Below are 22909 nucleotides of genomic sequence, written 5' to 3' on the forward strand. Positions count from 1 at the left end.
GTATTTGGTTAAAGAAAGTTGTGTGAGCTGGTATGCGAACTGTCGGAGAAAGTAGTCAGTCGGGAATGAAAAAATAACAGCCCAAAATATTGACCAGTAGAATTATTTGTCGAGATAAACAAGTTTGCGTAAGAGTCCAAGTCAATTGCCAATATCTTTCAATATTTTTGATTGGTCTGTAGTCAATGGGCACACCCTTTGTTTCTTTTTGGCGTAAATAAACCAGTCTAAGTAGCCCAACTATCGAACAGACAGCAAAACAAAAACTGGAATATACAGGCAATTAGCACAATTTATAAGGTCTCCTTATTCGAACGAAAATGGATGATGCCAAGTATAAAAGCAGCGGACAAACATAAATAGAGTGTGGTAGTGAATAATAGGGGAGGGGACAAATAATAATAACACAAAAGTAACAAAAAGCGTTTATTGAATTCCAATATTCGACTAAATGCGGACTATCACAGCTAAAGACAGTTTAAACTGCCTTTGAACAACGGTACTAGACTGATTAGTGTTCTTTTTTTTTTCGTGAAATTTAAGCTTCTCGGTAGATCTAGCGATCTGCGTGTGAGTCGTTTATATTAGAGTTATGCCGGGTGGAAATTGAATTCCTGCTCCGTTTCGAATGTCAAGTTAAAAGACAATGGCAACGATTCTCAAGTTGATTGTAGTCAGTGAAAACGCCAATCAATAACAAAACCCCGTTTACTTTGTCAAGTTACAGTTGAAATTTTTGTTGTACCACAAATATTTATACCGATATGATTATATACACACGCATATATATATATATATATAGAAACCAGTATGTACATGAAAATCTATATATATCCATCTGACAAACTAACTACAGATAGATATAAATGCCGGGCATGACAATCGACAAAAATTAAAGCTGCACACGGTCCTAAAAAAGGCTTAACGCACATCACTACTTGACTTGGATGCATGAGAAAAAGCAAGCAGGCTCAAAAGCTCGGCCAAGGCAGCATCCAGGCAGCAGCAGGCTAAGAGCAGGAGTCCAGGAGCAGTAGCCCAAGAGCAGTTCCACTGCAGCGCCAGCACCCAACCCAGACAAGTGGGTTGGCAGCAGCATGTACGTATTGACTGGGACTAGGCCCTGTCAGCTTGCCTGCTTTGACGTGAGGGGGGGTGGCAGTCGAGCTACCAGTACAGAGGGGGGATTACAGGAGATAGCGGGCGAGCTAGAGGGGTAGGTCGGAAGAACGATAGAGGGGAAGGTAGAGGAGAAGGTAGAGGGAAAAGTTAGATACAAAAGCTCAGACCATCATCTTCTCCGACCATCTACCCCACTATTTACTAATTCGCTATTTGCATCGTGGCAGAAGGAACATCAGTCTCTTAGCTCCACAAACAGAATGAAAGCAGATGAAAAAAGGGGGAAAGATGGGTGGGCGTGGGTCGGAGAAGAGTGGAAAATACAGGAGAAACGGTGGTGGTGGTGGGGTGAGATGAGGAGACAGAGACAGAGACAGAGACAGGAGAGTGGGGACATGGCGGGCAGGTTGCTTGGCTTGCTTGACGCGCTCGAACATGCGTTGACAAGCGAATTTCGAGCACACGTTGTGCAGGATATATCGGAGTTAAGCCGAGTCACACCCCTACGGAATTAGAATAAATTAAAAATACAAATAATATCACTAAATAATAATATTCTCGTAAACAGAAATAGTCGAAAAGTATTAATATCAATTAAGAATACACGAAAAATCGGAGCATGCTACTACAACAGAGATATAGGATCAAATCTATCTCGCTACTTCACACTTGAAAGCTAGGAGCTAACATCTAACAGCTAATTGCGGAACCCTCAAAACCCCCCTTTCTACCTTGTTCCCATATCGGTTCAATTGTGAATAAGGGAAAACATCTGGTCCTGGAAAAAAGGGGTAAAATACAGGCAGACCAGGAAGCGGCCCGAATTGCTAAGGTCGACATCAGACAACCAAACGAGAACAATACATGATCGTACCAGTACTGATTTTGACAGAAGGGACATTTAGTGGGCCTTTGGGCCTAGTTTTTTGCCAGATGCGGATAGGAGCCACTGCCGCCTATACAGATTATGAATACAGATCCAGAAGCCGGCAGAATCAACTGATACAGATAGATACAGCAAGATACAGAAAGATACATAGACATACATGGACAGGAGTCAATGACTACAGAATAGATTCAGCACATGGCCCAGACGAGACTGGAGTCTGGTAATTAGAGCTATAGATAGTATACATGGATAAGGAGATAGCCACGGAGATAGCATGGCAGACGGCGAGGCAGGGATGAATGATAGTGAGCCAGCTGCTATACCCGGCACCAGAAAGCTGCGAGATAAAGAGTTAGCTAGCAAGCTAGACATGGGATGAGACTAAGGGGTCAAACTCTGACCCTCCACGTCCCTGCCGAAGCATGCGGACCGGAACTGAACCTGGCAGTTGCCATTCCACATACAAAGCTACCATTGACCGCTGCTATACGGTAGTCAGTCGGTTCTGGCAGTCAATGGTACGCTCGAAAGTAGCCAGCCAGCAGGAATAAGCGCACCGGCCCGTACACTCACTAATAATTTTATATAATTTTTTTTTGTTTTTTTGTTTTTCTTGTTCCCAGCTCGGCAATGACATTGCCCGGTCCCCCCCCCCCCCCCCCCCTCCGCACGCTGCCTCCGGCGGCTGGGGCTCTGCCCCAGACCCCGTGGCTCCTGCTTCGCAGGAGTTTTTCGCAGGAGTTTTTCTCTGGGACCCCCAACGCAACGACTCGAGCGCAGCGAGAGGAGCAGCGGGGTCTGGGGCGGAGCCCCAGCCGCCGGAGGCAGAATGGGGGACCCCCAGCGGTGACCGAGTCCCGTTGGTGATTTCGCCGGCCGGGATAAGAAGGAAATCAAGCCCAAGCAGGCAGATCGCTGGAAAGAAACTAGCACCGATACATGCATCGTCCGCCCATCGACGCATCTGTCAGCCCAGATCCCAACCCGTTGTATGAGTCCAATGCAACACTAGAGCGAGCCCACAGCTCAGACGCTGTCTCTCGTTTACAAGTTGGGACAGCCAGCTGCACCAAACGGTGCAGACACTTCGTTATTTCCGCAAAAGTAAACAACAAACACCTTTGGCCCGTGCAGCGCCAGCGCCAGTAGCAAATCACCGCTGAAATACGCGATAGCGGCCCAAAGTACAGCTGAGTGAGAATGCGAATGCCGTTGCTAGCTGGGATGCGAGTGCGATAGCAAATCGAAATCGAGCTGGTGGTGGTCCTGTCTCGTAAACTGAGTCTGTTGAAGAAAACCGGAAAATAAAAATGCAAAAAATAAAAATTTAAAAATATAAAAAACGACCATCAACCGACGCTCTCTAACCCCCTCCCGCCCCTCACCCCTCTGGAACCAGCTAAGAGCGACCGGCAGCTGCCAATGGCTCAAGAGGATAAAAAGTCTCCTTGAACAGCCCTCAACAGAGTCTCAACATCGCCCGTGGTCTTTAGCAGCAAACGTCCCAGACACTCAAGCGCCTCTCCTGAAAAATTATTTAGCGGGGCCTATTGAAAAACTGCCTAACTGGGCTGCATACAATAACAGAGTCCCGCTGCAAGCCTGTTTGCCCAGATGCGTTAGCAGCGAGTCAAGGGGCTCGCCAAGCGGGGGCCGTCTTTGGGGGTAGGGAGCGAGCCTCCAGAGGCTGGGGCTCTCTGCCCCAAACCCCGCTCGAGTCGTTGTTGCGTCGCGGGGTGCCAGTAGTCTCCTGCGAAGCAGGAGCAACCAGGGTCTGGGGCGGAGCCCCAGCCGCCGGAGGCAGCACACGTCATAACTGGTTCCGGTTGTGAAACCAATTTAATGAATGAACCTTGTGAGTGCCAGTGGTAGCGCACCGGCTGAGACAGATGTTGTTTGAGACATGTCAGAGCTTAATAATCACACAGAAACAGTCCTTACTGCCCGCCGACGCAACGACTCGAGCGTAGCGAGAGGAGCAGCGGGGTCTGGGGCGGAGCCCCAGCTGCCGGAGGCAGCATCCCACCACCCGTCACTAACAGGCTCAAGTGGGGTCGGACCCAAGAGGTTAGTGCACGATCATTAGTCTCAGATTGATTAAACACGCAGGTGCTCGTTGTGGAAGAGATTCTAAATGCTATTTGGGCTATAATGTACAATTCACGTTGTCAGTGGTAGATCGCGAGGATCCTGCTGTTTACGAGGCAATGTTGATGGAAAATCCGCCATCGATCTTCGGTGTACAACCATAAGAGTGAGACAAAAATGGAAAAAAGTGGAAAAAATGTAAATAAATCAATCAATGAGGAAAAAATCTTGTAATGGGTCTTGCGCTCTAGCTATATATGACATGCTGCCGATTAGTAGCAGACAGTAGTTGTAATAATACTAGCCAAAATAGCGGTAAACACGAGTCATCATACGGTGACGACAACAATCAGGCAATTGCCCTAGTGAGCGAGCAACACGGCAAGGCTTGGCTTGGCTGGCAGTCTGGCGGGTTGGGTGTGCTTATTCAGGCCTGACAAACTCTTTTTTGCGTCTACTGACTCCAGCAATCCACGCGAAGATAGCAGCAGAAACAACAGCAGCAGCATCAGCACAGCTCATCGAGCCACACATAAAAATATTTAACATAAAAATAATAACCGACCAGCAACAACAATTAGCATCGGCGGGTCCCCCCATCCCCTCCTGCGAAGCAGGAGCCACGGGATCTGGGGCTTCGCCCCAGCCGCCGGAGGCAGACCCCTCCCCCGCGATACACGTTGAAAGAGGACAATGGGCTAACGAAGAGGAGGGGGGGATTGAAAAACAAATTCCGGCCGCTTTCAGTCATGGTGATCTGAGTTGCTACATGTGGCGTGCTAAACTATATCGAACTTAAGGGTGCCAGTCCGCCCCGGATCCAGTAGCGGCCTCAGCCATCATTTCACCACTTGCGGGCCACCACCGGCTGATTGGACTAAACTAGATCGGCCCTTGGATATGCACGGCGCTGCCCGTGTTCGTAAATTCGTGGGCATCTCTGCTTCCAGGGGGTGGGGTCCGAGGTTCCTGGGGTGCTGTGCTGCCTCCGGCGGCTGGGGCTCTGCCCCAGACCCCGTGGCTCCTGCTTCGCAGGAGTTGGCTTGGACCGTGGTCCCGGCGAAACGACTCGAGCGGAGCGAGAGGAGCAACCAGGGTCTGGGGCGGAGCCCCAGCCGCCGGAGGCACGACCCCTTCCCCGCGAGAGTGGGGTGAAAATAGTATATTACATGGACAGTTTTAGTCGGTGGTGAGAGTGAGTCCGAGCGCTCGTGCGTAGGGCAGGAGGACGTGCTGGACTTCTCTGATTTTACCGGCCGCGAAGATGACTTCTTTGAGGAGGTCTTTTTTCTGGATGTCGCAGAGAGTCGGTTTCCAGACCGGTACGGGACCGCTGGTGCGGTCGTTGCTGGATATCGACAGTTGGCCGTCAGTGGCAGCAGCGACAGAGCCATCGGTATCGGCAGAGGCTATATCACCTTCTGGTCCAAGGAGGTCTTTACAGAGCTCCTCAAGTCGGTCTTTCATGCCTTCTTCACCCACACGTCGGGCATAGGTGATGAGGAACTTGCGAAGCTCGTCGCCAGAGTCGAGTACAATGGCTGCTGATATTCTTGTTTCCAGGTGTGCCAGCGACACAGCGGCTTCAAACCCTTCATAACCTTCTTGTAGCATGCGGTTCTTGGCCAGTCGCTGCAGGTATCTACCTCGACTGCCACTTTTAACCACTACTTCTTCATTGGTTCTTCTCTCGGCAAGAGCAATCAGTCCACCACTGTACCCTCTTCTATTGGCTCGAGACCCGGCAACTGAAACACTGCCGTCATCTCTTTTACTCGACACGCCAAATACATCGACTCCTGGCATTCCATTCGAATCCCAGTATTGTGACCCAAACGCATACCACGAATCACTGATTCGCTGCCATGATCCCATTGGCTCGTTATATGTGTATCCCTGTCCATTGGATAACGTAATAATAGCGTGACCTTTATTTGTTACTCCACACTGAGTCACGTTCGGTGCTCGTGAAAGCCCGTTTTCAACATATTTCAAACTTGTATCAAGAATGGGTGCTAGTGATACTGCTGGTTTCAGCACCGCTACCTGTCTCTTCATGTCCCAGATATGAACCATGCCAATACTTGTAATCGCTAATAAATAAGGTCCTTGGCTCTCCAAGAACGAGATCGAGGAGCCAAGAACAATGCTCGGCAGTAATCGCCGGCCTGCCGCTGTGTATACATGAATGACTCCGTCTTCAGTGGCCACTGCCCAAAACACAGATCCATCACCAGCAGCCAAATGGCCGTATCGAGGCAGGAAATCTACAAAAACAATCTGTCCTCGTTTAGAAACGCTGACTTTTGTTGGTTCTTGTTCGTTTCCAGTTCCATTGCGAATTTCCAGAACTGACCGTCCGCCATTAACAGCTGATGCTCCTTTACCATGGCTGAAGAACGTCTGTACTTTGGGCACTGCCAGTCGTACTTGTGAGACAGTTGTCGCTGGCGATACTACTGCCGGACGAATAAATTCAGGAATCTCTTCTGGCTTTTGTTTCTTTTGTTGTGTGCTACTACCATTCACTGTACCTGAACCGACAGCCTCATCGCCATTGACCCCATCGGTGTCTTCTTGTTTTCGTTTAGTACCAATAACCAGTGATTGTACACCTCCCTTGGGCAGGTTATATGATGGTTTAGACATTTCCATAGCTTGTAAATGTGGTTCAGATGACAGGTTTGTTCCTGCTGCTGCACCCGCTGCGTTTACTAGTGGAGCCTGCGGCATTCGAGGCTCGATGGAAGACGTGGTTAGAAGTTGTGGTGCCACTCGTTTCTTACCATCTTTTGTAATAGTAATTCTCTGTGTTATTTTTTTCGGGGTCGACGGGGTACCACTGCTTGCAGCAGCACCTATTGTACTTGTTGAAGTTGTAGCTGCACTGTTAGCAGAACCAGTTGTCGTCGTTGTTGGTGTACTTGAAGTAGTGGTATTAGCAGCTGTCGTTGTAGCAGTTGTAGCAGTTTCGTTTGCTGGTGCTGTTGCAGCCGTAGCAGCAGTGGTCTGAGAAGCAGAATTAGACAGTTCGACACTAGCATTACCAGGAGTACTTGCTCCATTTGCAGTGACTGCTGAGTCGACATCCATCTTGTCCATTTTGCCATTCTCAGTTCCATTAACAACACCAATGGCATCACCAGTATCAACACCCGTACCACCCATCAACTCATCCATTCGCTTGACATTATTAATCTTCTCTTGATCATTTATTTTCTCTTCAAGTACCAGCTGTTCCACACTCTCAGGAATCTGCATTTCGTCTTTATTACCTCCATATCGAGTAAGTTGTTTTTGGGCTTCTTCCAAATCCAGAGGCCATCCAAGCTCACCATCTTCAAACGATGCAATCAGAATGGTACCGTCCAACGAACTGGCATACATTTTTGTTCCATCGGGTGACCACACAATATCAGTAATGGCTTTCTCGGCCACATTTCGAGCCACTAAAAGCGGTCTTGGATTCGACGTATTCCAAATGGCCAGCGTCTTATCCTGACCAGCAGTAGCTACTACTGTAACTGGATTTGCACTTTCAAGATTGTCACCAGGAGCAGGTTTTTGCATCAGAAACACTCGTGGACAAAACGATGCCACTTCAACCGGTGCTTCGTGGCCAATTAGACTGATATCACTATCCCAGGTGCCTCGATTAATAATAGCGATTGTTGGAACTGGACCATTAGTGGCATTGGATGCCGCAATATGATTTCCATCTGGCGACCACGACAGTCGTCGAAAGTATGTAGATATAGGAGACCCGATAAATGGTGCTGAGATAGTCGATTCGATTGAAAACGTGATTTCGTTAGGTGATGGTTTATGGTACCGGATAATTCTGACTGTTCGATCATCCGACGAAGTCGCAAAATACTTGCGAGCCGGATCAAATGTAATACCTTTAACATGAGACTCATGGGCATCGAACCGCTTAAGTCTTTCAAAAGTCGATCCACTCCAGATAATAATACTACTATCAAGACCGACTGTCACTAGCAGACTCGAGTCTGGTGCCCATGCCAGATCTTGTACATCATTATCGTGACCCACGAGTCGTTTTCTAGCCACCCACACCTCGGAATCGGCTTCTCCTTGAGACCCAAACTCCTGACGAGGCACCCGCATCTCATCACGCTCCCAAATCAACACCACCCTATCATCAGATCCCGACGCCAAATACCTGCCATTCGGCGAGAATCGCACCACAGTCACTGCACCCGTATGCGTCGACATCGAGCACAGCTGTCTGGGACCACTCACCGCAGCCATGGCCTCAACACCGCCCTTCTTCTCGGCCTCGGCTGTCGCCAGAATCGTGTCTGTACTCCATATTCGCACTTTACCATCTCTTTTGTGTTAGTTCGCGAACTTTGGTGGTTTCGGACGGACATGCCTCCGGCGGCCGGGCTCTGCCCGGACCCGTTGTGCTCGCTTCGCGAGCAACTGTGCCCCCCCCCCCCCCATGAGATCTGATAGACGGTTCAAGAGCTCGCGAAGCGAGCACAACGGGGTCTGGGGCAGCGCCCCAGCCGCCGGAGGCGCAATTCCCTGCCAATTCACGTACCTAGGCCTCCCGAGGCCAGTCGTTTGCCGTCTGGAGAGATGGCTACCGAGTAGATTTCGAACTTCCTGTGCTCGTCTGGTCGCAGTAGTTAGTATTTGTCATATCACCGACTCTGAATGGTCCGTAATTAGGTCTCGCGACCAGGATCCTGACAGTCCACATCCATTACTGCACAGAGCTCATTGCAGATGTTGAAATATGGGGACATCAGACGGGTTTTCGGAACACATACCCTTGTGAGCCAGCCACGACGGCTTGAGAAGATACATTTGAGCGGTCGACACGTCCAGAAAGGGGGTGGCCACTTGGTTTTTGTTATGGAATTGCCAGAATTGCTGTTATTTGGACTCTGTTTGGCGGGTTCGCTGCTCTTGGAGGTGCTTTTTGTACACTTTTCGGACCCGAATTCTGAATGATGAAAACTGTATGTAGGGACTGTAAGCTGCACTTGCAATCAACACGAGAAGTTGCCAGCCGTTAGCAATTTGTTTTCAATGGCGCTTTTGACGCCGATATGCGACCAGTTTTTTCCCTCTGATTTTCCGCATTTCTCCCGCTCCATAGCTTGTCCATGTATCAGCCTCAGTCGGACCCGCTAGCACCATATGCAGCCCCGCTACTGCGCTATCGCCGACACGGTTGCTTGATCGTGAACTGCCTCCGGCGGCTGGGGCTCCGCCCCAGACCCTGGTTGCTCCTCTCGCTTCGCTCGAGTCGTGGCGTCGACGGTCCCAGAAGGCTCCTGCGAGGCAGAGCAATGGGGTCTCGCAGGAGCAATAGGGTCTGGGGCAGAGGCCCTTGCCGTCGGAGGCTGGTCGCTTCGAAATGTCACCAAATGAAAACATAGAATTATTCGTATATTATTAGATAAATACATCTACCGAGAGAGCGACGGTCAATTGAACGTGTCCACATTGCGGAGGAAGTTATAGTAGAAAGCAACTGCCTTGAGATGACCGTCCACGCTTGTGTGCTCGTCAACCGTGTGGATGTTATAGTCAAAGGGGTTCGCGATTGGTGTGAAGCGGTAGATGTTCTTAGTCAAGTTCCAGTAATGGCGGGTGTCGGTGTTAGCTGTCATGATACTAGGAGTAATGGCGATTGGCGAGTCAACAATGCCGCCATTGACATCTTCAAAGACTTGTCTAACAGTGCCTCCAAGTAGATCCCAGGTGGGATTGTTGCTAATGGGAGTTACCGGAGCTGGGGAAAGCTCAGACAAAGAAGTCACCTCAAATAACCCCTTGGAATTTGCATTGTCAAGGATATTCTCGCCAAATGCTTTAACATTGAACTCAAATCTTTTGGCAAGAGCGGTGATCTTTGACACAATGTTCTCCTTGACAAAATCAACAGATGATTCAATGGCAATACGATGGTTCAAGTCTACTGAGACTTGTTCTGGCAAAGCATTGATCTTAATACCCCCATTGATGACATCGGCAGCTTGACTAGTTCTAATGACATATTTAGTCAGGAAATCCTGCTCAACTATGTCAATAACTCGTTTTTTAGCAGCTGGGCATTTTTCAATGTTTTGAATGTCTGCCTTGAATTGCGCATCAATCTCAGGGGCCTTCTCTGCAAAACATTGCAAGTTGTAATAGAATGGGTTGGCACGCGTGATATCTGGTTCATAAGGATTATCTTCGAGTTCTGTGATGAATCTTGAAATGATACCAATAGATGTATGGTCAGGAGGAATAGAGCTATGGCCACCACTTGTAGTAATAGCCACCCGGACATCTAGATAACCCTTTTCACCCGTACCGAGCAAACCAAACCATCCACCATGGACATTCTGAACTCCACCACCACCTTCATCGATAATCATGTAAATAGAATCTTTTCCGAGCTTGTTTTCAAGATGACTGGCAATGTTCTTAGCACCCCTCCAGCCACTGACCTCTTCATCAAAGCCAAAAGATAAGATAACTCCTCTATCAGGAGCATATCCCTGTTTGAGAAGAGCTTCAATACCTTCAAGAATTCCAATAAGACTATTCTTGTCGTCACTACTACCTCTTCCCCATACGAACTCTCCGTCAAAATGACCACTGAAAGGAGGATAAGTCCAGTCCGCCAAGGTTCCGTCTGGTACTGGGACAACATCTTGATGAGCCATGAGAAGAACTGGCTTTAAGCTAGTGTCCTTTCCATGAAGTGTAAGCAGTAAACCATAAGTGTTGACATGTTCGACTTCAAGCTTACTGAATGTCAAGGGAAATGTTTCCTTGAGAAATTGTTGCAAATCGCCAAATGGAAGCCATCGATCATCTTCTCCAATATCTTTCAAGTCATCATAACCTACAGTAGGATATTTAATGGCACCAGCCCAAGCATGAATAGAGAAGTTCTTGTAGTCATCTGTGAAGAACTGTTCGGGTGAAGCAAACTGATCTGATGGTATAATTTTCTCAACATCAGGACATTCAGTAGCACGAGACACGCTCACACTAGGGCCTGACGCCAGCAGCGGAGTGCCACTCTTAAAGCAATAGAAACCGATGTAACAAACAATAGCAAAGATGGTAATCACTGCTTTAGCAATCCGTCCATTAGCTTTACGACGAGTATCTAGGCTATTAGATGATTGATTGTTGACTATGGTTTGTTCATCTGTGGGCAGAAGTGCCCCTTGAAGATTGGACTTTTCGTTCGTCATCTTTCAAGAAACAAATACTTATCGTCAGCTTCCAGTTTCACGAACTGGCACCGAGTTATATATAAGATATACACGAAGACCCGATTTCATTTCTCTCATGGTGAGTGAGACATTGATCCTCGACGGCGGTTATCGACAGCCTCCTCTTGACTATTCTTGTGCCCCCTGTAAAAAGAGATAACGGCTAAAACTTTACCCACGTCACTGTACATGCATCGGATCCAGCAAGATACCGGTGTTCCGTCCGACGCCAACCCCACTAAGATAAGCACTGCAATGCATAACTCGTTAATCTCGCTGCAGAGTTTACTCGGGACGCTTAATCGCAATGTGCGAATAGACCAGTTAGTTAACTAGGACCCGTCCGGTAGCGATGATAAGATGCCAACGATTCTTGCTTTGTCTCAGACTGGTGCAATCGTTATCTTACCGGTTTATTGGTCGGTGATATGCTGCTATCTTCGTACCGGTAATGGAACTTACACAAATAATGATAAGTAGGCAGATTATCGGAACCTATAGCAAAACTAATATATCCGATATTGAACGTGATAAAAAGAGGGCTTATTATATCAATTGAGAACATAAAACAGAGCTGGAAACACTAACATCAACATCTATGCTTGCTTTTGTTTGTTCCGACTTTGGGCTGTCATATTCCCCTGAAGATGAACAAGAACGACTATTGGAAAGAAGTCTTTTGGATAAGCACTGATCACCTGGCAAGGTGAGCTATTTGCTTCTTTAACGGCAGTGGTCTTGCAAAATGACTCTTCCACAGACCAGTTGGTCATTTCTAATCAATGTATAAGGGAATGAAGAGTGAACTCACAGCAGTTATAAACTCAATCAACCAGCAAGTCAGACATACAGCGGGTTTAGAAAGGGTTTTTATGTTTTGTTGTTTGGACTTCCAGTACACGGTGAGCTGCACAACCGGTCGATGCAGGTACCCCGGACACTACTCAATTTAGAAGACGCCCCAACTATAGATAGATGTATATCAAACCTAAATTCGATATCGAGCTAGCTTAACTCCACGAGTACTGGTGGGGCCATTGTTTTATTTCATTAGCTTTTGTTCCGCCTAAAAAAAGTGGTTTGTTTTCCACATGACTGTTTACTCAGGATCACCCATCACTATTGTTCCCGTCAACTTTTCATTGTTTGTTATACAACCGATGAAACTTAAATTCGAAGCTTAGAATTGATTCTAAGAATGTCAGATTTATACTGAATACAACCTCAGAATAAAGTTCATCAAATGTTGAACCCACATACGAGATTTACAACAGCAAGTTATATTACATATAACCTTCCTAGCACACGGAGAAACGTTTTCGGCTTTCCTTCCTTCAAATATTTGCGTAAATTTCTTTAATAAACATCATATCCGTCAGATCGTTTTTCATTGCCTTGTTATGTATTTGAAGATTCTTCACTTTGAGACTCTGTTATTTTCTTCTGGTGTTATAAAATTTCCTTATATGACACCATGCCTTTGCTGAGTATCGTACCGAATATACTTTGTACGTCCTACATCAACACCTAAGACAGTTTAAGCTATGATTAGTATTATCTTGAACTAAGCTTTAGACAATGTATCTCTAGTCGAGTAAGGTGCGAGTATTTTCAGCTGATCAAAACATTGCACAGTTAAGTTAAAATGTAATTTGTGGGAGTTGGTATTTACTAAATCTTATTAGTTTACCAACTCACAAAGAGCGAGTTCTCAGGATAACTCCTTAACTCAAGAGAAACCACATGATAGTACTGACGAAAATGATAAATAGAAGTGTAACATGCTCATTGATGTATGCGCATATTAAGACATAGATGAATATCAATTAATCCGTACTATAATTACGATTCCTATTTATGACAACAGTAATTCAGTCCTATGTTTATATTTTATTCTACCACTGAAGAGGTATAATACAGCCCAAGTATAAGGACTCGCCTTTTCTGACCGTATTGGCCTTATTGAATAATCTTGGCGACTAATATTTCGCAAGATATAACAGAAGCTATGGGCTGCCTCATCTCGCACGTAAACATCTTTAATTGGCACAAGCCCAGAATCGAACGCAGACTGCAATGATTGCACGTGACGCATCAGGTGATCTTATAAATTATATGGCATTAAAATATTTTTATCCCAACTTTCATGATCGACCCTATTTCTTATCAAAATTAGTGTCAAAAGATAGAGCAGGCGCCCCTGATCGTCCTGAGCTTAAAACTAACCTAAAACGTTAAAAATTGATCGAGAAAATCGCCAAACAAATTCCGACTTTCTACCATAAAACCCCCTAGAAAACTAAATTTACAACTGTTAGGCCATTTGGCCTAGTGGTTATCGCTTCGTCCCCAAGGAACCTCGGTGAGCCGCATGATAGTGACTATAACGGCAATAACTGTGGGGACGCGGTCCGTCTGCGGCTGGCGGTGGGCTGGCGCTCCCTGGATACACAGCTGCCTATAGGGGGAAGAGCGTGGAAAGCGGCTGGGGCAATAATGGGGCTGATACCAGCGGGCCAGCTAAGCACCTGCTGGGACAGCGAACCAAAGCTCCAGCCGTGAGAACATGGGTGTAGGGCGGTCCTAACAGCTAAGCTGGTGGGGCCACTTGCAGCGCAGACGGGAAATGGATCCTGTGCGTAAGAGCGGATAGCTCTGGCAAGCACAGGTGAAGTTTTTGTAATAATTTAAAATATAATACAGGCTTGATATCTAGGCAGAAAGATGTTTCGGATGTTCTAATCTGGGGTGCATGGTTCTCTTCTATCTTGTGATGTTTCAACATTCTAAGATGGAAGAATGGACTTCCAGAGCCAGCTGGAAGGCAGCTGTTGAAGCCCAGACTCCTGAAAAATATCAGAGAACTCCAGGCATAGCTGATTTGTCATGAAGTTGCAAAACACTTGCTGAAACTATTGAAAAAGCCATATACGTTTATTTTAATATTCTTCGAGTACCAGTTTATACAGATACATCATGCCTGTATGTTTCACCTGTAAGTTTCACATAAAAGCCATGTTGAGTGAGATGAGAATTAGCACTTAAGCGCTTGGTTCCCCCAAAAGCTGTTACTTCATGATTCAACATAAGTTACTAGAGTAGTGGAGAGGTTCCTAATGGTATATAAACAAGAAGTCCGTGATACTATGGATAATGAAGAGGAGGTTCCATCCGTAGAACTCGAGATTTTTTTGTTTTGGATAATAACAAGATAGAGAACCATATTTGGTGACGTATTGTTTAAACGCTTAGAAGTCAGAGTTGCGCCTACCCTTATTTGGCCACCAGAATTACTATGGAAATTATTTTGGTGTAACTTTTATTTTGTCACTCATACACTGTTTGTATTGTTGTTCGAATCTAACTCTAGAACTTATTATCAGCTCTTAATACTTCACCTTAGCTGGTATGCGAATTGCCAGGGGTAAGATTCTTATCACATCTCACGCAGAAACGACATCCTGCAAGATAATGGATGAGCGTCACCATCCTTCATGATGATCGGAGGCCCCTGTCCCGCAACAACACCGTTCATATCAAACTGGATTCTCTTCCAGATGCGACTGATTGCAATTTGCAAAAACAGCGGTCCTTTGAGTACTAAACTGTACCGGCTTAGGATACCCTTGTAAGAGCCTTGATATGTGTCGACTATCCAAAACAGCCTTGTTTACGAATAACTACGTTAACCAATAAGCCCCAAAATAACTTTACTGTGGTAAACCGTGGCTTTCTGGATCTGTCTGTAGCTCAGAATTGGGATAAGGCAGCCAAAAATATCCTGGTTCAGGTGAAATGGGGCAAGAAAAGCTCGAGTGGTAGCGGTAGAAGCCCAAGATATGACACTGACTTGCAGCAACAAGGCTCGTCCACTTTCAGTGAGTCCTATATCGTTTTTCTAGTTAATTGGGTCGAACCTTTTATCTTCCTATTGAACAGTTTTCAAGCCTGGAAATGATTTGTTAATTGTAGTATGCTATGGATTTGGCGTAGCACTGACTGGTATTACTATTCGACCAATTGCTCAATCCTATCACTTTTAATCAACTAAAAATCTTTACTGGTTGAGCCAATAAATCCTGTGGCAGAAAGTTGAGCACCCGTGCTTTACTTGGTGAGATTGTACCGTCTATGCTCTCGGCTTTATTTTTCCCAGCTGCAATACTCCCAACCGTTGTAACAACGAACTCCTTCCGGGCGTAGCGAGCGAAGCGAGCCACGGGGTCTGGGGCAGATCCCCAGCCGCCGGAGGCAGCCCAGGCTCCGAAGCCAGCCCTGCTCTCCCAAACATGCATGCATACCCCGGTGATGTCCGCTCGTTATCTCGCATATGGGCCCAGCCGTTTGACTGAGCAGCGATGAGATCACCGCTGACATTTCCATACGGGATAAAGTTAGAATAAAGTTAGAATAAACTTAGAATAAAGATGCAAGATCGGGGTCAAATTGATTCGTCGTAATATACACACTGGTATACCTAGACCAAAAACAGTGGCTCCTGCTCTTTATAATGCTCAGATGCACTGAACACTGGCTTGTTCCCAGCGAGTACCCCAGCCGGTGTCCCAGCGGGCGCACACCAGGCTGCAGCCTGCATGCCGCAGGTTGCAGCTCACCGAGCCCGTGAACCAAGATTATGTGGTCGGTGCAGACATCAACATAATCTTTAGAGCCCCGTGTATATATATGATGGGACATCCGCAGCAATGCTCTTTTTTTCTTCTCTTCTTCTTTTTTCCTCAGAATAAACCTACAGCTGTTTTTACACTCGAGTTTTGTTCTGTGAATTTTTAACCAGCGCTTTCAACACTATTTTTCTACTACTCTCTTACTGTCACCTGTTTTAATTGATAAAATGGGTGACTTTTTCTTTACCAACGGTGATTATCGTCCTTCTAATGGAACCCACAAGGTCCCTCGTCGTCCTGTTTTGAGTGACGTCCATTGCGGTGTCTCTGTGCCCAAGTATGGTGCTTGTGCACAACTAGAGAACCGTCGTCCTGCCAGACGTTCTGCTTTTGCTTATCACAAGGTTTTGATCCTTGAATGTTCCCCCGATGACTCTGGTGTCTCGGTTGGATCTGATGAGACCCTCAACGAACCCACCGTTTGGAAACCCATTGATATTGTTGCCGAACAAGCTTATCGTGAAAACTCTGCTCCCATTGATAATGATGATGACAACTCCTCTGAGTGGTCTTTTGAGGCTGGAGACGAGGCTGCCTTTACCACCCGCCAAATTCAAACTACTTGGTCCGAAGAGAACACTGAAGCTACCTGGACTACCCCTGCTGCCTCTTGGGCTCTATCTGATTGCCCTATTGAAATTGATGAGAATGACTCTACTCCTGAGTCCCATGGCGATGTTACATTGGTTGAGTCGCCTTTGGAAACCACTCACAGTGACTTGGCTGAATCTGAGGAAATCACTCCTGTCGAGGTGGATGATCAAACCCCTTGCGCAATGACCATCGAGGGCAGTTGTTCTATTGACAGCCTTGTTGTTGCGATTATTGCCGTTGCAAACTTATACAAGGGTTTGCCACAATTGATTGTTTCTGGTGGCCTTCAAGCTGACCCAGAATCCGAGCTTCCCCAAACAGCTCCTTTGGCTCCATCGAAGCCTATTGCTCAAACTCCCTCTGACGATTTGGTCATTCAGGTTGAGGAAGTCGACAAGTCCAAGACACCATTGTTGTTGACAAGAGCCAAGGCAAAGCTGACTACTCTTACTGGTCTCGCTGCCCCTATCACGAAATCCACTCTTATGTTTAATGGAGTTCAATCTGCCGTCTATGCTACTCCCCTTAGTAGCCAAGAAGTCCTCACTATGGAGAACAAGAAATACAGACTTGATGGAGGTGCCATTATTAAGGCCTATTCGCCTATTGTTTATCAGGACATCCGCACCCTTTGTGGAATTGACTATCATGAGTTTTTGAACTCGTTTGTTTTGCAGTCTGACTTGACTAAGACTAAATCTCCTGGTAAATCTGGATCCGATTTCTTGTTTACACCTAATGGCAAGTACATTATTAAGACCATCAAACGCAAAGAGCACAACGTCATTGCTAATGCGGACTTTTTGGCCGACTATTACAATCATATCAAGGCCCACCCCGGTACCCAGCTCCCTTTCTATCTTGGAAACTTCACCCTTATTGCTGATGGAAAGAAGACTCACTTTGTCATTATGAAGAATTTGCTTCAGAAGAAGACTGATCTGATTTACGATCTTAAGGGATCGAGCCATGACCGACGTGCTGGACCTAGAAAAGACAATCGTGGTCGTGTAGTGTTCAAGGACCTTGACTGGACTGACAAACACGAGGCTATCTGCATGAGTCAAGAGGACCGAGACAAATTAATGGTTCAAGTCTCAAAGGATGTCGATTTCTTGAAGCGACACAATATCATGGATTATTCATTGTTGGTAGGACTTCAGAGTGACACTCGTACTTGTGAACAACAACCTGTTATTGGTATGATTGATACCCTCTGCCCCTTTAGTTGGCGCAAGAGAGCGGAGACCACTGTCAAAGGACTGATATTTGGCAGATCCGCTGTAGATGTTGTTCACCCTGCAAAGTATGGAGCCAGATTCCTTAATTTCGTTCAATCTGCCGTGGTCCCTGGACCTGGCGGGTCAGTGTCTACTCGTTGTTAAGTTCTTCTTTCATTATGTGCGGTTATCTGGTCAGTCTAGCATGATTCGGGGCTTTCTATTGCCTTGTGCGTTGCTCCCTTCCTCTCGAGGGACCAATACTAGCTAAGACTATTAGTTCATGGTCAGACTATCTTGTTATTTGATAATTGACGAACAGAATTACAAAGTAATCTTCAAAGGCTCCTTTGTCATGGTTTCAATTTGGTACTCACTTCTGATTAGCGATCTTCAGTCGGCGGCATCCCGAGTCCCGGCTGTTATTTGCTATCATTCATTGGCTCACAGGTCCCAAGTCTGACAATTTGCTCATCGTCCCTTGTTGTTCACTTCATCTGTCGCCTCGCACACCGCGAGCAGACGACGATTTAGACCGTTCGACTACAGTAGAGCTGGCTCCTCGCCAGTCTACTCCTGGACATTCTTGAATCCTTCCAATTGCGGCGCTTCCTTAGCGACATTTTGGACTTGGATCTCAAGGCTCACAATCTCTATGGACGGACGATGAGCACTCAGACTTGACCTTAGGTGGACATCCCCTACTTATCCACCTGGCCACTGGACTTTTAATAGTACCTCCCCTTACCATGTCATGGACTCTGGGATCCAGATCTACGATTCAGATCTCGACAAATCAATTCAATGGGCTAGCTGATTCTGTTCTAATGGGATTCCTGGTATTGACGGAAACATCCCTCGCCTCTCACAGAGGTGGCAGACACTTATTCACGAACAGAAGCTAAGACTAGCTAGTGGTAACCGCACACTTGATCGATTGAACTTAACCCTATTACTTTACTGATTATTGTTTCGATGAATTGTCTCCTGTACTTAATATTAATTCTATTATTTTTGTTTATATGGAATGCTTTCTTCACCAGCTTTCCGGTTCATTTATATATTTGACAGAAAAGGACTCGAATGTAACCCAAGGAGCGGTATCGCTATTGACTCGATAAGTTGTACCACCTGATAACTGAAGGTACTTGACTTATGCCATAATTAAACAGACACACAAAAGCTAAGGCTAACCATGTAAGTGGTTCCAGGGGGATTTAGCCAGAGCGGAAAACTATTCTTCTAACTGGTAATAGTCATATTCTTATTAGCATACGACACAAGCAGAACGATACAGTTTAAAAGTCATTCCCGAATACTTGCAGTTGAATATCTTTGACTGTTATAGAGACTTCGTCTATAATAGTCTTAGTATCACAAGTTCTAACATTAGTATGGGATATCATGTCATACTAGATGACAGCATAGCAAAGGCTCTTTTAATCTCATTCTCTATGTATTTGGTTTCCAGCTCTCTTCACTGTCGGTTCTGTTAGGTACTACTTCTCATTTCAAATGTTCCTCTAGTATAGGCTATGATTGTAGAGGAATATGGTAAAGGAGTTATTAGGCATGTTATGTAATTTAGTTTTATGGCATGATCTACAAAAACTCGGCTCCCTCTAGCAGTTTTCGAACTGTTATAGTTTGAGAATTCTGATCATATTAACGCTTAAGACCTGAGATGTCTAGAAAGAGCGACGCCATAAAATATATCTCCATTTTCCTTCAACATATGGCCCAGACCTCGTACCATATGGTATCTCTATCCCATCCAATGTCTTCGAGCAAATATTGTCCCCTAGTATCATAAGACGGTCATTCGTCCACAGTTGGTCCGAACTATTCTCCGTCACAGCGCCTTGTCTTGCTACTCTGAATTGCGATCATTTAGATATGCGATTTCCATCCCAACATTAATTCGCCCGAGTCTCCTTTCTATTCATTTAACTGCTTAACTTAACTAAAAATGAATCTAAATTACATTTATCTCTCTGGGCACAAATTCTTTATATACAGGGGCCATATATATATGAGAATATTATTGTTATTGCTACTATATTGCGTTATCCAGGTGCAATCATCTTGAGATCATTGCCACATAAGGAAAATTAGCATTCTCAACCACTTTCTAAATCTATCACTCTTAACACTGAACAAGTTCCCTTGTTTTTAATGTGATAATTCGAAAACACCTTGAATAAACTCAGTGTTGAAGTAGTCGTTGGCGAACCTAGACAGTTGACGCGGCTCACTGGATAAGCTGGTATTATGCAAAATGTATGTTGTAGATTGTTGCAGAATCAGATATCTCAGTGGTTACTGGAAATACAGGTATATGAATTGGATTTCGATTGATTAGGACGGTTATTGCAATTGGGAGCCGGAAATTGTAACTCTAGAGTAGTAATATGGAAGACAGGGGCAATGAAGAACTTACTGAGGATGAGGTGATTCAGCAAAGAGCAGCCAAGAGACAGAAGCTAATGCAAGATCTCAAGTTAAAGGGAATTGTTGGTATAAATAACAGTGTCCAGTCGGAAAATAACAATGATCCAGAAAGTAATATACAAGAACATTCTACAGATAACAATGTGTTAGCACAAACTGATAATAATGTGTTGAGTGGGCCCCAACAAGATATGCAGGCATCTGACTCGGACTCGGACTCTGATGATATGTTTGATAATGAAGAAGCCGATGTAGAGGTCAAAAACTCCAACCCCAACTCTGGTAAGCATTTACAACTCCATGAAAGTATGCTGGACAACTGGGATGATGTGGAAGGCTACTATAGAATAATTCCAGGAGAACTTATTGACGATCGATATCAAGTAATGTCAACTTTGGGAAGAGGTGTGTTCGCAGCTGTAGTGAGAGCAATCGACCTTAGTAATAATGGTTCGGGGGAAACCCAGGTTGGAGACAATGGGGGTGCTACTACAGCATCCGCGGGGGGCAGAAAAGATAGAAGTACTGCTACTGCTAAAAACGGGTCCACTGGTAAAAATAAAGTCGAAACCAATCTTGTTGCAATCAAAATAATTCGTAATAATGAAACAATGACCAAAGCAGGATTGAAAGAGGTAGAGATGCTTGAAAAGTTGAATGCCAGGGACCCCAAGCACGTTCGAAATGTGGTTCGCCTACTCAGGTCATTTGAACATAAAAACCATTTATGCCTTGTATTTGAAAACTTGAACTCCAACCTTAGAGAAATCCTTAAAAAGTTTGGCCGTGATATTGGTTTGAACATACAAGCAATTAGACAATATTCAAAGCAAATGATCCAAGGGCTAGATTTATTGCGGGAATGCGAGATTATACATGCTGATATCAAACCTGACAACATTCTAGTCGACGATTCCAAGACAGTAGTGAAGATAGCCGATTTAGGGTCTGCACTGGAATACAATACAGATATGGAAGTCACGTCGTATCTTGTATCACGATTTTATCGTGCCCCTGAGCTACTGCTAGGACTAGACTACGATTTTGCCATTGATATGTGGTCGCTTGGTTGTTCATTATATGAATTATATACAGGAAAAATATTGTTCCCAGGTCAGACCAACAATCAAATGCTCAAACTCATGATGGAGTTAAAAGGCAAAGTGAACCATAGGATGATACGAAAAGGGAAATTCTCACTCAGTAAGGACTATTTTAATGGCGACATGGACTTTATCAGCCATGAAACTGACAAAGTGACTGGAGAACCCGTTGGTAAGGTGATCAAAGACGTTGGCCCAAAAGAGTCACTGAAATTGAAACTGCGTGGGATGGAAACCCCTGGAACAGAAGAGTATGTTCTGCTTGAGCAGTTTGTCGACCTTCTCGATCGCATGTTGGCACTTGACCCCAGCAAACGTATTAAGCCACAGGAAGCGCTGACACATCCTTTCCTGGATGGTTTCTGAATGCGCATCCATGCTCATCGTAATCTTGGCTGTGTTTTCACCACATTCCAGTAGGGCACTGATTTATGTGGGAACAACAGTCTAGATTGTGATTCAAACTAAAACCGGGTTGAAGGGTGAAACAATGGCCTAAACGCCAGGATGACTAGCAATAAACAATTGAGCTGGTTAAATATTATATTATGTACAAATGTAAGATATGAATGCTAATGACTTTAAACTTTGTATCTGAACTCCTGGCCAACATGGAAAGGAGACCAGATGCCACGAACAGATGGGTTTTTGCTCTCCACTGACCGCGTGTAGTTTTGTAATTTCTTGCCACTACTGTTGGCTAGCACACTGATCTTTTCAGCAATTTTGCTAGGTTCGTAGTTACGAACACAGATGACCTTTTCCTTGCCATTCACGTACTCTCCCTTGATAACTGGGTGGCCGGTCTCTTTGACAATCTCAAATTCAATCTTGGGGTTCTCCTTAGCAATGCGCTTTATATCTTCTACTAAGAAGTTTCTAACCTGGTTAGCATATATTCGAGACTTTGACAGTTTGGACTCCAGTCCCAGCCCCATATCTCGTCTCTCGTCATTCCTAGCAAACTGCTTAAAAAAAAGAGGAACAGAACTTGGGTCCAAATTATAGCTGTTGGCCAAAAATGACCAAATATAAACTCACCTCATTCCACGAGAGCTACCTCCCCAGTTGCAATACCGCAGAGTGATTTTACGGCATTGAAGAATGAACGATCCAACACCATTCACAGAGCGCGGAAGGACGTGTCTCGCTACCTGCGCGGGCATTTTTAACTTTGTGAAAATAATAAATAATAAGCAGAATCGTTTGTGTCGGGATTGTTGTTCTTATCCTTCAATTCGATTCAATTTTGATTATCACAGTTCCATGCGTCGTCAAATCATGAAAAATTGGAGACGGGTTAGGGTATATATTTGATATTGTGATAAGTACATATATATATATATATATATATTGGAAGAAAAAAAAGATGTCGCTCAGTTTTGAACCCTAGCCAGTCCGACTTGATTCAGTGGAGACGTCGAGCATCATCAATCTGAGTCCCAAGGATAAATGGTAATCTTGGCTGGGGATTTACTTCACATCAAATACACGCAAGGGT

At 45.3% G+C, this 22909-nt stretch overlaps 5 protein-coding genes across 5 annotated transcripts; 2 read left to right on the forward strand and 3 right to left on the reverse strand.

Moving 5' to 3' along the window:
• Nucleotides 1–5278: 5278 nt before the first annotated feature.
• On the reverse strand, nucleotides 5279–8335 carry HIR1 (Hir1p; the record flags this gene model as incomplete). The annotated part of the gene is made up of 1 exon (XM_018882841.1): nucleotides 5279–8335. One exon carries the CDS (start codon nucleotides 8333–8335, stop codon nucleotides 5279–5281), a length of 3057 nt encoding a protein of 1018 aa, XP_018735090.1.
• Nucleotides 8336–9561: 1226 nt separating this feature from the next.
• Nucleotides 9562–11331, reverse strand: CPS1 (Cps1p; the record flags this gene model as incomplete). The annotated part of the gene is made up of 1 exon (XM_018882842.1): nucleotides 9562–11331. One exon carries the CDS (start codon nucleotides 11329–11331, stop codon nucleotides 9562–9564), a length of 1770 nt encoding a protein of 589 aa, XP_018735091.1.
• Nucleotides 11332–16207: 4876 nt separating this feature from the next.
• On the forward strand, nucleotides 16208–18019 carry MSS4 (1-phosphatidylinositol-4-phosphate 5-kinase; the record flags this gene model as incomplete). The annotated part of the gene is made up of 1 exon (XM_018882843.1): nucleotides 16208–18019. One exon carries the CDS (start codon nucleotides 16208–16210, stop codon nucleotides 18017–18019), a length of 1812 nt encoding a protein of 603 aa, XP_018735092.1.
• Nucleotides 18020–20265: 2246 nt separating this feature from the next.
• YAK1 (serine/threonine protein kinase YAK1) lies at nucleotides 20266–21774 on the forward strand (the record flags this gene model as incomplete). Its single annotated transcript, XM_018882844.1, has 1 exon — nucleotides 20266–21774. One exon carries the CDS (start codon nucleotides 20266–20268, stop codon nucleotides 21772–21774), a length of 1509 nt encoding a protein of 502 aa, XP_018735093.1.
• Nucleotides 21775–21989: 215 nt separating this feature from the next.
• MRPL51 (mitochondrial 54S ribosomal protein MRPL51) lies at nucleotides 21990–22346 on the reverse strand (the record flags this gene model as incomplete). Its single annotated transcript, XM_018882845.1, has 1 exon — nucleotides 21990–22346. One exon carries the CDS (start codon nucleotides 22344–22346, stop codon nucleotides 21990–21992), a length of 357 nt encoding a protein of 118 aa, XP_018735094.1.
• Between the last annotated feature and the right edge of the window lie 563 nt (nucleotides 22347–22909).

Source organism: Sugiyamaella lignohabitans, chromosome A (genome assembly GCF_001640025.1).
Source record: "Sugiyamaella lignohabitans strain CBS 10342 chromosome A, complete sequence".
Lineage (NCBI taxonomy): Eukaryota > Fungi > Ascomycota > Dipodascomycetes > Dipodascales > Trichomonascaceae > Sugiyamaella > Sugiyamaella lignohabitans.